The 15377-nt window shown below is 42.1% G+C and overlaps 1 protein-coding gene across 1 annotated transcript in view; it reads right to left on the reverse strand.

The window, feature by feature from the left end:
• Positions 1-464: 464 nt before the first annotated feature.
• The window catches only part of LOC115186346 (NLR family CARD domain-containing protein 3), a 43423-nt gene continuing 28510 nt past the window's right edge, over positions 465-15377 (reverse strand). Inside the window, exons 7-12 of the mRNA XM_029746015.1 lie at positions 14962-15090; positions 13190-13318; positions 10180-10308; positions 9581-9703; positions 2443-2678; positions 465-2269 (exon numbers count right to left, since the gene is read on the reverse strand). Of these exons, the coding sequence (XP_029601875.1) occupies positions 465-2269; positions 2443-2678; positions 9581-9703; positions 10180-10308; positions 13190-13318; positions 14962-15090 (2551 nt within the window). The remainder of the gene's footprint in view (positions 2270-2442; positions 2679-9580; positions 9704-10179; positions 10309-13189; positions 13319-14961; positions 15091-15377) is intronic.

The raw sequence follows: 15377 nt of genomic DNA on the forward strand, positions 1-15377 counted from the left end.
GTCCAGCAGAGAGCAGCTTCACTCCTGAATCCTTCAGGTCATTGTTACTCAGGTCCAGCTCTCTCAGGTGTGAGGGGTTTAAACTGAGAACTGAGGCCAACACTTCACAGAATGAGTCTGTGAGTTTACAGCCAGCTAGTCTGCCAACACAGAAGAAATACAATGCCAGACAGGTTGTATTAAAAATTATTCTCAGCTTTCCTAGCTTACACAGTTATGGTGCACGAATAATGTACACGCTGTGCATTCATGGCTCAATGCTACAACTTTACTGATCAGTTTGTATTATAGTTTAAGAGTTTTCAGCTGATAGAAAGTTTAGTCAGCCAATGAAAATACTGTTGTTCCTACATACAGTAAAGTTTGTTCCGAGGGATAGTTACATGGGTACTTAGAGCCAGTCAGCCAATGAAAATACTGCTATAATTACAATTTATTTTGGTGTGTGTTATTTACATGAATACTTACAGAGCTTTCCTGCAGCGCTTCACAGCTGGGAGCAGTCTCCTACGACCCTCCTCTGATGTCTTGTATTCCTTTGGGTTAAACACATCCAGAACCTCCTCTGATATCTGCAGCATGTAGGCCAGCGCTGAACACTGAGCATGTGTGAGGTTTTTGGATCTGTTCTCTGACCTCAAGTACTCTTGGATTTCCTCCTGTACTGAATGTTCTTTCATCTCTATCAGACAGTGGAAAAGATTGATGCACCTCTCAGGGGAGATGTTCTTCCTCTTTGTCACCTTAAGAGATCGGATTGTTTCCTTGACACTCTCTGGACTGCTTTCTGTCTGTGTCACCAGACCTCGTAGGAGTTTCTGATTGGACTCCAGTGACATGCCATGAAGGAAGCGGACAAAAAGGTCCAGGTGTCCATTCTTACTCTCCAAGGCTTTATCCACGGTACTCTTCAGCAGCTCATGCAAGGTTAGCTCTTCAGACGCACCTCTAAACTTTCTCTTGAGGAAGGGCTTCAGTGCATCCATGTTCCTGGTTGTGTAACAATGGTACATGTAGACAGCTGAGAGAAACTCCTGAATGCTCAGATGAACAAAGCAGTACACCACTCTCTGAAATAACACAGACTCTTCTTTAAAGATTTGTGTGCACACTCCTGAGTACACTGAGGCTTCTTTGACATCAAGGCCAGCCTCTTTCAGGTCTTCTTCATAGAACATGAGATTACCCTTCTCCAGATTGTCAAACGCCAGCTTCCCCAGCTTCAGAAGAATTTCCTTATCTGACTCCATGAGCTCCTCTTGATCCATCTCATCTCTTCCATGATATTTCTGGTTCTTCAGGCTGGTCTGAATGAGCAGGAAGTGTATGGACATCTCAGTCAGAGTCGTGGGCATCTCTCTCCTTTTGTCTGTACTCAACATGTGTTCAAGGACTATTGCAGAAATCCAACAGAACACCGGCATGTGGCACATGATGTGGAGGCTCCTTGATGTCTTTATGTGTGAGATGATTCTGTTGGCCAGGTCCTCATCACTGAATCTCTTCCTGAAGTACTCCTCCTTCTGTGGGTCATTAAACCCTCGTACCTCTGTCACCTGGTCAATACACTTAGGGGGGATCTGATTGGTTGCTGCTGGTCGGGAGGTTATCCATAGGAGAGCAGAGGGAAGCAGATTCCCCTTGATGAGGTTTGTCAGCAGAACATCAACAGATGATGTCTGGGTGACATCAGACACCTTTTCATTGTGCTGGAAATCCAAAGGAAGTCTGCTTTCATCCAAACCATCAAAGATGAACATAGCTTTACAGGCAGTGAGTTTCTTTGCATTGCCTATGTCTAGTTCTGTGTGGAAGTCATTTAAAAGTCTGAGAAGACTGTACTGGAGATCTTTGATCAAGTTCAGCTCCCGGAAAGGAAGCACAAATATGATCTCCACATCTTGGTTTGCCTTCCCTTCAGCCCAGTCTAGGATGAACTTCTGCACAGAGACTGTTTTTCCGATGCCAGCGATGCCCTTCGTCAGCACAGTTCTGATGCTTCTCTCTTGGCCAGGTAAGGGTTTAAAGATGTCATTGCAGTGGATTGCTGTGTCATGTGAGGTTGGTGTCCTGGATGCTGTCTCTAGCTGCCACACCTCATGTTCATTGTTAACACCTTCACTCTCTCCTTCTGTGATGTAGAGCTCTGTGTAAATCCTGTTGAGGGGAGTTTGGTTCCCTGCTGTTTCCATGCCTTCTATCACACATTCATACCTCCTTTTCAGACTGGCTTTATGGTTTACTATGGCTCTCTGCAGGCTGTCATCCACTACAAGGGAAGTGTAAAAGGATGTAGGGATGTGTATCAGACACATTCATTGACAGGATGAAAAGTGGATCTTCCACAACTACAGTAATTTATATTATCTCATATTATTGTAGTTAACTACATTTAAATCATATTGAGGTATTGACTTAGCACAGGTCTGCAAGTGTTCTTACTGTTTTCAGAGCCTCTTGCATCATTGGGTTCCCTCAGGTTCTGTAGTACAGGAAGTGTTCTGGATCTCTTTCTACACTGAGGACAGTCATAGTCTCCTGAAGGAGCAGGTTTCTCCCAGTAACTGGTGATGCACTGTCTGCAGAACCTGTGTCCACAGGTGATAGAGACTGGATCCCTCAGCACCTGCTGACACACTGCACACCTGGACTGATCCTCTGGCAGAGTAGACCATCCACTACAGAGATAAAGGAGAGAGAGATACTGATCCTCTAACAGAGTAGACCATCCACTACAGAGATAAAGGAGAGAGAGAGAGATACTGATCCTCTAACAGAGTAGACCATCCACTACAGAGATAAAGGAGAGAGAGAGAGATACTGATCCTCTAACAGAGTAGACCATCCACTACAGAGATAAAGGAGAGAGAGATACTGATCCTCTAACAGAGTAGACCATCCACTACAGAGATAAAGGAGAGAGAGATACTGATCCTCTAACAGAGTAGACCATCCACTACAGAGATAAAGGAGAGAGAGATACTGATCCTCTAACAGAGTAGACCATCCACTACAGAGATAAAGGAGAGAGAGATACTGATCCTCTAACAGAGTAGACCATCCACTACAGAGATAAAGGAGAGAGAGATACTGATCCTCTCACAGAGTAGACCATCCACTACAGAGATAAAGGAGAGAGAGATACTGATCCTCTAACAGAGTAGACCATCCACTACAGAGATAAAGGAGAGAGAGATACTGATCCTCTAACAGAGTAGACCATCCACTACAGAGATAAAGGAGAGAGAGATACTGATCCTCTGACAGAGTAGACCATCCACTACAGAGATAAAGGAGAGAGAGATACTGATCCTCTAACAGAGTAGACCATCCACTACAGAGATAAAGGAGAGAGAGATACTGATCCTCTAACAGAGTAGACCATCCACTACAGAGATAAAGGAGAGATACTGATCCTCTAACAGAGTAGACCATCCACTACAGAGATAAAGGAGAGAGAGAGATACTGATCCTCTAACAGAGTAGACCATCCACTACAGAGATAAAGGAGAGAGAGAGATACTGATCCTCTAACAGAGTAGACCATCCACTACAGAGATAAAGGAGAGAGAGAGATACTGATCCTCTAACAGAGTAGACCATCCACTACAGAGATAAAGGAGAGAGAGATACTGATCCTCTAACAGAGTAGACCATCCACTACAGAGATAAAGGAGAGAGAGATACTGATCCTCTAACAGAGTAGACCATCCACTACAGAGATAAAGGAGAGAGAGATACCGATCCTCTAACAGAGTAAACCATGCACTACAGAGATAAAGGAGAGAGAGATACCGATCCTCTAACAGAGTAGACCATCCACTACAGAGATAAAGGAGAGAGAGATACTGATCCTCTAACAGAGTAGACCATCCACTACAGAGATAAAGGAGAGAGAGATACTGATCCTCTAACAGAGTAGACCATCCACTACAGAGATAAAGGAGAGAGAGAGATACTGATCCTCTAACAGAGTAGACCATCCACTACAGAGATAAAGGAGAGAGAGATACTGATCCTCTAACAGAGTAGACCATCCACTACAGAGATAAAGGAGAGAGAGATACTGATCCTCTAACAGAGTAGACCATATACTACAGAGATAAAGGAGAGAGAGATACTGATCCTCTAACAGAGTAGACCATCCACTACAGAGATAAAGGAGAGAGAGATACTGATCCTCTAACAGAGTAGACCATCCACTACAGAGATAAAGGAGAGAGAGAGAGATACTGATCCACTAACAGAGTAGACCATCCACTACAGAGATAAAGGAGAGATACTGATCCTCTGGCAGAGTAGACCATCCACTACAGAGATAAAGGAGAGAGAGAGATACTGATCCTCTGACAGAGTAGACCATCCACTACAGAGATAAAGGAGAGAGAGATACTGATCCTCTAACAGAGTAGACCATCCACTACAGAGATAAAGGAGAGAGAGAGAGATACTGATCCTCTAACAGAGTAGACCATCCACTACAGAGATAAAGGAGAGAGAGATACTGATCCTCTAACAGAGTAGACCATCCACTACAGAGATAAAGGAGAGAGAGATACTGATCCTCTAACAGAGTAGACCATCCACTACAGAGATAAAGGAGAGAGAGATACTGATCCTCTAACAGAGTAGACCATCCACTACAGAGATAAAGGAGAGAGATACTGATCCTCTAACAGAGTAGACCATCCACTACAGAGATAAAGGAGAGAGAGAGATACTGATCCTCTAACAGAGTAGACCATCCACTACAGAGATAAAGGAGAGAGAGATACTGATCCTCTAACAGAGTAGACCATCCACTACAGAGATAAAGGAGAGAGAGATACTGATCCTCTAACAGAGTAGACCATCCACTACAGAGATAAAGGAGAGAGAGATACCGATCCTCTAACAGAGTAAACCATGCACTACAGAGATAAAGGAGAGAGAGATACTGATCCTCTAACAGAGTAGACCATCCACTACAGAGATAAAGGAGAGAGAGATACTGATCCTCTAACAGAGTAGACCATCCACTACAGAGATAAAGGAGAGAGAGATACTGATCCTCTAACAGAGTAGACCATCCACTACAGAGATAAAGGAGAGAGAGATACTGATCCTCTAACAGAGTAGACCATCCACTACAGAGATAAAGGAGAGAGAGATACTGATCCTCTAACAGAGTAGACCATCCACTACAGAGATAAAGGAGAGAGAGATACTGATCCTCTAACAGAGTAGACCATCCACTACAGAGATAAAGGAGAGAGAGATACTGATCCTCTAACAGAGTAGACCATCCACTACAGCGATAAAGGAGAGATAGATACTGATCCTCTAACAGAGTAGACCATCCACTACAGAGATAAAGGAGAGAGAGAGATACTGATCCTCTAACAGAGTAGACCATCCACTACAGAGATAAAGGAGAGAGAGATACTGATCCTCTAACAGAGTAGACCATCCACTACAGAGATAAAGGAGAGAGAGATACTGATCCTCTGGCAGAGTAGACCATCCACTACAGAGATAAAGGAGAGAGAGATACTGATCCGCTAACAGAGTAGACCATCCACTACAGAGATAAAGGAGAGAGAGATACTGATCCTCTAACAGAGTAGACCATCCACTACAGAGATAAAGGAGAGAGAGATACTGATCCTCTAACAGAGTAGACCATCCACTACAGAGATAAAGGAGAGAGAGATACTGATCCTCTAACAGAGTAGACCATCCACTACAGAGATAAAGGAGAGAGAGAGATACTGATCCACTAACAGAGTAGACCATCCACTACAGAGATAAAGGAGAGATACTGATCCTCTGGCAGAGTAGACCATCCACTACAGAGATAAAGGAGAGAGAGATACTGATCCTCTGACAGAGTAGACCATCCACTACAGAGATAAAGGAGAGAGAGATACTGATCCTCTAACAGAGTAGACCATCCACTACAGAGATAAAGGAGAGAGAGAGAGATACTGATCCTCTAACAGAGTAGACCATCCACTACAGAGATAAAGGAGAGAGAGAGATACTGATCCTCTAACAGAGTAGACCATCCACTACAGAGATAAAGGAGAGAGAGATACTGATCCTCTAACAGAGTAGACCATCCACTACAGAGATAAAAGAAAGAGAGATACTGATCCACTAACAGAGTAGACCATCCACTACAGAGATAAAGGAGAGAGAGATACTGATCCTCTAACAGAGTAGACCATCCACTACAGAGATAAAGGAGAGAGAGAGATACTGATCCTCTAACAGAGTAGACCATCCACTACAGAGATATAAGAGAGAGAGAGAGAGAGATACTGATCCACTAACAGAGTAGACCATCCACTACAGAGATAAAGGAGAGAGAGATACTGATCCTCTAACAGAGTAGACCATCCACTACAGAGATAAAGGAGAGAGAGATACTGATCCTCTAACAGAGTAGACCATCCACTACAGAGATAAAGGAGAGAGAGATACTGATCCTCTAACAGAGTAGACCATCCACTACAGAGATAAAGGAGAGAGAGATACTGATCCTCTAACAGAGTAGACCATCCACTACAGAGATAAAGGAGAGAGATACTGATCCTCTAACAGAGTAGACCATCCACTACAGAGATAAAGGAGAGAGAGATACTGATCCTCTAACAGAGTAGACCATCCACTACAGAGATAAAGGAGAGAGAGATACTGATCCTCTAACAGAGTAGACCATCCACTACAGAGATAAAGGAGAGAGAGATACTGATCCTCTAACAGAGTAGACCATCCACTACAGAGATAAAGGAGAGAGAGAGATACTGATCCTCTAACAGAGTAGACCATCCACTACAGAGATAAAGGAGAGAGAGATACTGATCCTCTAACAGAGTAGACCATCCACTACAGAGATAAAGGAAAGAGAGATACTGATCCACTAACAGAGTAGACCATCCACTACAGAGATAAAGGAGAGAGAGATACTGATCCTCTAACAGAGTAGACCATCCACTACAGAGATAAAGGAGAGAGAGAGATACTGATCCTCTAACAGAGTAGACCATCCACTACAGAGATATAAGAGAGAGAGAGAGAGAGATACTGATCCACTAACAGAGTAGACCATCCACTACAGAGATAAAGGAGAGAGAGATACTGATCCTCTAACAGAGTAGACCATCCACTACAGAGATAAAGGAGAGAGAGATACTGATCCTCTAACAGAGTAGACCATCCACTACAGAGATAAAGGAGAGAGAGATACTGATCCTCTAACAGAGTAGACCATCCACTACAGAGATAAAGGAGAGAGAGATACTGATCCTCTAACAGAGTAGACCATCCACTACAGAGATAAAGGAGAGAGATACTGATCCTCTAACAGAGTAGACCATCCACTACAGAGATAAAGGAGAGAGAGATACTGATCCTCTAACAGAGTAGACCATCCACTACAGAGATAAAGGAGAGAGAGATACTGATCCTCTAACAGAGTAGACCATCCACTACAGAGATAAAGGAGAGAGAGATACTGATCCTCTAACAGAGTAGACCATCCACTACAGAGATAAAGGAGAGAGAGAGACTGATCCTCTAACAGAGTAGACCATCCACTACAGAGATAAAGGAGAGAGAGATACTGATCCTCTAACAGAGTAGACCATCCACTACAGAGATAAAGGAGAGAGAGATACTGATCCTCTAACAGAGTAGACCATCCACTACAGAGATAAAGGAGAGAGAGATACTGATCCTCTAACAGAGTAGACCATCCACTACAGAGATAAAGGAGAGAGAGATACTGATCCTCTCACAGAGTAGACCATCCACTACAGAGATAAAGGAGAGAGAGATACTGATCCTCTAACAGAGTAGACCATCCACTACAGAGATAAAGGAGAGAGAGATACTGATCCTCTAACAGAGTAGACCATCCACTACAGAGATAAAGGAGAGAGAGATACTGATCCTCTAACAGAGTAGACCATCCACTACAGAGATAAAGGAGAGAGAGAGATACTGATCCTCTAACAGAGTAGACCATCCACTACAGAGATAAAGGAGAGAGAGATACTGATCCTCTAACAGAGTAGACCATCCACTACAGAGATATAAGAGAGAGAGAGAGAGAGATACTGATCCACTAACAGAGTAGACCATCCACTACAGAGATAAAGGAGAGAGAGATACTGATCCTCTAACAGAGTAGACCATCCACTACAGAGATAAAGGAGAGAGAGATACTGATCCTCTAACAGAGTAGACCATCCACTACAGAGATAAAGGAGAGAGAGATACTGATCCTCTAACAGAGTAGACCATCCACTACAGAGATATAAGAGAGAGAGAGAGAGAGATACTGATCCACTAACAGAGTAGACCATCCACTACAGAGATAAAGGAGAGAGAGAGATACTGATCCTCTAACAGAGTAGACCATCCACTACAGAGATAAAGGAGAGAGAGAGACTGATCCTCTAACAGAGTAGACCATCCACTACAGAGATAAAGGAGAGAGAGATACTGATCCTCTAACAGAGTAGACCATCCACTACAGAGATAAAGGAGAGAGAGATACTGATCCTCTAACAGAGTAGACCATCCACTACAGAGATATAAGAGAGAGAGAGAGAGAGATACTGATCCACTAACAGAGTAGACCATCCACTACAGAGATAAAGGAGAGAGAGATACTGATCCTCTAACAGAGTAGACCATCCACTACAGAGATAAAGGAGAGAGAGATACTGATCCTCTAACAGAGTAGACCATCCACTACAGAGTTAAAGGAGAGAGAGATACTGATCCTCTAACATAGTAGACCATCCACTACAGAGATAAAGGAGAGAGAGATACTGATCCTCTAACAGAGTAGACCATCCACTACAGAGATAAAGGAGAGAGATACTGATCCTCTAACAGAGTAGACCATCCACTACAGAGATAAAGGAGAGAGAGATACTGATCCTCTAACAGAGTAGACCATCCACTACAGAGATAAAGGAGAGAGAGATACTGATCCTCTAACAGAGTAGACCATCCACTACAGAGATAAAGGAGAGAGAGATACTGATCCTCTAACAGAGTAGACCATCCACTACAGAGATAAAGGAGAGAGAGATACTGATCCTCTAACAGAGTAGGCCATCCACTACAGAAATAAAGGAGAGAGAGAGATACTGATCCTCTAACAGAGTAGACCATCCACTACAGAGATAAAGGAGAGAGAGATACTGATCCTCTAACAGAGTAGACCATCCACTACAGAGATAAAGGAGAGAGAGAGATACTGATCCTCTAACAGAGTAGACCATCCACTACAGAGATAAAGGAGAGAGAGAGACTGATCCTCTAACAGAGTAGACCATCCACTACAGAGATAAAGGAGAGAGAGAGATACTGATCCACTAACAGAGTAGACCATCCAATACAGAGATAAAGGAGAGAGAGAGAGAGAGAGATACTGATCCACTAACAGAGTAGACCATCCACTAGAGATATAGGAGGGTGCAGTAATTACTCTAATAAACTCAGTTACAACAAATTACAACAACATAGCTATATGACATCTTGAACATTCTGAAATTACAACAACAAAAATCTGGTGACGTACCTTCGGTCAAAGGTGATTGATCTTCCACCACTGGAATTAACAGGACGATCCATGGAGAAGTCACTGTTCATAGACAGACAGCTGGGAACAGTACACTGTGCTGTCTGAGTGTGGTAGTAGCCTCTGGAATGAATAACATGTCCACAACGCCATTACTAGAATTTTTTATTCTTCACAAACCAGTGTGCCTGAGACCTACCACAATGCCCCGTTCAAAGGGACTTAGATATTTTGATTTGCTCATTCACCCTCTGAATGGCACACATACACAATCCATGTCTCAATTGTCTCAAGGCTTGACGCTAATTATTTAACCTGTAACCTCCCCTTCATCTACACAGATTGAAGTGGATTTAACAAGTGACGTCAATAAGGGATCATTGCTTTCACCTGGATTCACCTTGTCAATCTATGTAATGGAAAAAGCAGGTGTTCATAATGGTTTGTGCACTACAGTGTCTTAAAATATATGATATACACAACAAATGATAAGCAGATGCTTTACAGTAAATACTCAGATACACAAAATACATCTGGTTTCAGATCTTGAAGTTTCTCCTCTTCAATAGTAATATCATCAATTCTGACCAGTAACTTACCTGGGGTCAACGGTCCCTGATCCACTACTAAAATGTATAGGATGATCCATAGAGAAGTCGCTCTTCATGGACAGATGACTGGGTACTGGAGAGACTGATCTCTGGAGAGACTGAGTTTGCTTGGAGATTCTGGAAAACATAATAAATCACCATGAAACTTCATTTTAAAATATGTAGTGTAGCATCTGTGTCATCTGACCACTTCCATATTGAGCGAGTCCCTGGTACTTCCTGCTTTAGTTTTTGCTTGTAATCAGGAATCAGGAGGATAGAATTATGGTCAGATTTGCCAAATGGAGGGCGTGGAAGAGCTTTGTATGCATCTCTGTTTGTGGAGTAAAGGTGGCCTAGGATTTTTTCCCCCCTGGTTACACATGTGACATGCTGGTAAAAATTTTGTAAAACTGATGTAAGTTTGCCTGCATTAAAGTCCCCGGCCACTAGGAGCGCCGCTTCTGGGTGAACATTTAGTTGTTTGCTTATGGCCTTACAGAGTTGCTTGAGAGCGGTTTTAGTGCCAGCTTCGCTTTGTGGTGGTAAATAGACGGCTACAAATACTACAGATGAGAACTCTCTTGGTAGATAGTGTGGTCTACAGCTTATCATGAGGTACTCTACCTCAGGCGAGCAATACCTCGAGACTTCTTTAATATTAGATATCGCACACCAGCTGTTATTGACAAAAAGACACACAACCCCACAGGGATGCTGGCCCATGTTGACTCCTATGATTCCCACAGTTGTATCAAGTTCGCTGCATGTCCTTTGGGTGGTGGACCATTCTTGATACACACGGGAAACAGTTGAGCATGAAAAACCCAGCAGCGTTGCAGTTCTTGACACAAATCGGTGTGCCTGGCAGCAAGTAAGTAAAATAAATAGGTTTTGATTATGTTTTAATGGTAATGGGGAGATACGTAAATACCAACAAAATAACTTTTTGGTCAGTGTGTGTGTGTGTGTGTGATTAAACTATTAAACTGTACAAGAACGCTTAGAAGGCTGCTAAAATTATAAATATCGGTTATCGGTTTCGGGTTGTTTGGTAAGGAAAATACTGGATATCGGGTTGTTTGGCAAGGAAAATATCGGATATCGGTATCGAGTTGTCTGGTAAGGAAAATACTGGATATCAGGTTGTTTGGCAAGGAAAATACTGGATATCGGTATCGGGTTCTTTGGCAAGGGAAATATTGGATATCGGGGTGTTTGGCCAGGAAAATACTGGATATCGGTATCAGGTTGATTGGCAAGTAAAATATCAGATATCGGGTTGTTTGGCAAGGAAAATACTGAATATCGGGTTGTTTGACAAGGAAAATACTGGATATCGGGTTGTTTGACAAGGAAAATACTGGATATCGGGTTGTTTGGCAAGGAAAATATCGGATATCGGTATCGAGTTGTCTGGTAAGGAAAATACTGGATATCAGGTTGTTTGGCAAGGAAAATACTGGATATCGGTATCGGGTTGTTTGACAAGGAAAATATCGGATATGGGTATCGGCCAAAAATGTCATATTGGTGCATCCCTATTAAACCCGTCTCCTCCTCTTCATCTACACTGACTGAAGTGGATTTAGCAAGTGGCATCAATAAGGGATCATTGCTTTCACCTGGATTCACCTTGTCAATTATGTCGTGGAAAAAGCAGATGTTCATAATGTTTTGTACACTCAGTGTCTTCAAATAATTGACATAAACAACAAATTATAAGCAGATGCTTTACAGCAGTGGTTCTCCAACCAGTCAATCTTCAAGGCATTCCTAGTCGATCACCAAATATTTCTGTAGAAAAGCCAACCAACTATAAAGGCTTGCGCTCCTTTTTTAAAATCATGTTGAGTTGTTGCCGGTAGGTGCACTTAATTCAAAAGTCCTGCGCAACGGGTAAGCAAAGTGTTCCCATGAGACAAACTCTGCCTTCCCAGAGGACTGGCAAATCTGTGACTAAATCGAGTGCACCTACTGCGTAGATAGCTCAAATCACTGTGGCTACAGAGCTTCCATGACTCTGGCCACAGCCAAGTTTAATAGGCTTACGTAAGATTTAATATCTTTTAAAACCATGACCACAGAGAGACTGTCAATGAATACAGCAAAGAGCTGCTGTTTTTATGAGAGTTCATGTTTAAGTTTATTTTCAGCACGGTCAGTGTTTACATAAAACTATTTTACAAAACGCACTTCTCCATACTTCTGCTCGGACTGCATCGCCAATGAAAGAGTAGCCAAGTATCGATTTCCCTGCGGTTTATTATTATTAGCAGCTCGTCGTGTCGATTTTAATATTTAGGAATTTTTCGCTTTCTCTGGTCATAGGAACAACATGAATTTGTGCATGAGGCAGATGCGGTGCGACTCGAGTTTCGCCATCAGGTGGAAGACGGTGTCCCCCCTCTCTGGTCAGTCTCACCGGAGGAAAGGAAGGAGAGAGCAGGGACCGTGAGAGGTGGTTGGGAACAATCATTTTGAAATGTCATCCAACTCGGAATTCCATGTCGGAAACTCAGGCATATTTCTAGAGCTCCAACTTTTCGACCTGAAGTTCACTGACCTCGTGATTTGACCTCGTTGACCTTCAGATGCAGATACCATCAGTCCAGTAGAATAAAAAGCTAATGTTTTAAATTCATGCTCCACAGTGCCTCACAAGTGCTAAACCAACTGATCTATTTTGTTATCAAAGCTAGAGTTTTGAAATATAGTATGGTCTGATTAATAACAATATTGGCAGTCCAATCATATAGCCTAATGCTGGGATAATGTATTAGGCCTACTGCCCAAACCTCATTCCTACAAAACTGTTTGTGTGAGGTTAGTGTAAAAAAAACTATCTGAGCAGTAAATCTCAGCCATTTTTCTTTACTGTGAAAGTGATCTAGACTTAGAAAAGGTTGGTGACCACTGCTGTACAGTACATACTCAGATACACAAAATGCATCTGGTTTCAGATCTTGAAGATTCTCCTCTTCAATAGTAATATCATCAATTCTGACCAGTAACTTACCTGCTTCCAACGGTCTCTGATCCATTACTAAAATGTATAGGATGATCCATAGAGAAGTCACTCTTCATGGATAGATGACTGGGTACTGGAGAGACTGGTCTCTGGAGAGACTGAGTTTGCTTGGAGATTCTGAAAAACAAAATGAATCACCATGTAACTACATTTCAAAATATATCCAAATTATATATCAATCGATTACATACATCACATAAAGCATTCAAATATATGACATTCCATAAAGCAAAAAACATACACTGAGTTTACAAAACATTAAGAACACCCTCCTAATATTGTGTCCCTCCACTTTTTGCCCTCAAAACAGCCTCAACTCATCAAGGCATTGACTCTTCAAGGTGTAGAAAGCGTTCCACAGAGATGCTGGCCCACGTTGACTCCTATGATTCCCACAGTTGTGTCAAGTTGGCTGGATGTCCTTTGGGTGGTGGACCATTCTTGAGACACATGGGAAACTGTTGAGCATGAAAAACCCTGCAGCGTTGCAGTTCTTGACACAAATTGGTGCGCATGGCAGCAAGTTAGTAAAATAAATAGGTTTTGATTATGTTTTAATGGTAATGGGGAAATACGTAAATGCCAACAAAATACATTTTTGGTCAGTGTGTGTGTGTGTGTGTGTTTCAACTATTTAACTGTACGAGAATGCTTAGAAGGCTGCTAAAATTGTAAATATCGGTTATTGGTATCGGGATGTTTGGCAAGGAAAATACTGAATATCGGGTTGTTTGGCAAGGAAAATATCAGATATCGGATATCGGGTTGTTTGGCAAGTAAAATATCAGATATCGGGTTGTTTGGCAAGGAAAATACTGGATATCGGGTTGTTTGGCAAGGAAAATATCAGATATCGGGTTGTTTGGCAAGGAAAATACTGGAAATCGGGTTGTTTGGCAAGGAAAATATCAGATATCGGGTTGTTTGGCAAGAAAAATACTGGATATTGGTATCGGGTTGATTGGCAAGGAAAATATTGGATATCAGGTGGTTTGGCAAGGAAAATATCAGATATCGGGTTGTTTGGCAAGGAAAATACTGGATATCGGGTTGTTTGGCAAGGAAAATACTGGAAATCGGGTTGTTTGGCAAGGAAAATATCAGATATCGGGTTGTTTGGCAAGAAAAATACTGGATATTGGTATCGGGTAGTTTGGCAAGAAAAATATCGGATATCAGGTGGTTTGGCAAGGAAAATACCAGATATCGGTTTCGGGTTGTTTGGCAAGGAAAATATTGGATATCGGTATCGGGTTGTTTGGCAAGAAAAATACTGGAAAATATCGGATATCGGGTGGTTTGGCAAGGAAAATACCAGATATCGGTTTCGGGTTGTTCGAAAAGGAAAATATCTGATATCGGTATCGTGTTGTTAGGAAAGGAAAGTATTGAACATTGATATCGGGTTGTTTGACAAGGAAAATATTGGATATGGGTATCGGCCAAAAATGTCATATCGGTGCATCCCTATTAAACCCGTCTCCTCCCCTTCATCTACACTGACTGAAGTGGATTTAACAAGTGACATCATTAAGGGATCACTGCTTTCACCTGGATTCACCTGGTCAGTCTATGTCCTGGAAAAAGCAGGTGTTCATAATGTTTTGTACACTCACTGTATAAAAAATATATGACATAAACAACAAATGATACGCAGATGCTTTACAGTATATACTCAGATACACAAAATACATCTGGTTTCAGATCTTGAAGGTTCTCCTCTTCAATATAAATATCATCAATTCTGACCAGTAACTTACCTGGGGTCAAAGGTCCGTGATCCACTACTAAAATGTATAGGATGATCCATAGAGAAGTCGCTCTTCATGGACAGATGACTGGGTACTGGAGAGACTGATCTCTGGAGAGACTGAGTTTGCTTGGAGATTCTGAAAAACAAAATGAATCACCATGTAACTGCATTTCGAAATGTATCAAAATTATATATCAATAGATTACATACATTACATAAAGCATTAAAATATATGCCATTACATAAAGCAAAAGACATACACTGAGTGTACAAAACATTAAGAACACCCTCCTAAGTGCCCCCCCCCCACCTTTTTGCCCTAAAATTTGCCTCAACTTGTCAAGGCATTGACTCTTCAAGGTGTAGAAAGCGTTCCACAGAGATGCTGGCCCACGTTGACTCCTATGATTCCCACAGTTGTGT

Source organism: Salmo trutta, unplaced genomic scaffold (assembly GCF_901001165.1).
Source record: "Salmo trutta unplaced genomic scaffold, fSalTru1.1, whole genome shotgun sequence".
Taxonomy (NCBI): Eukaryota; Metazoa; Chordata; class Actinopteri; order Salmoniformes; family Salmonidae; genus Salmo; species Salmo trutta.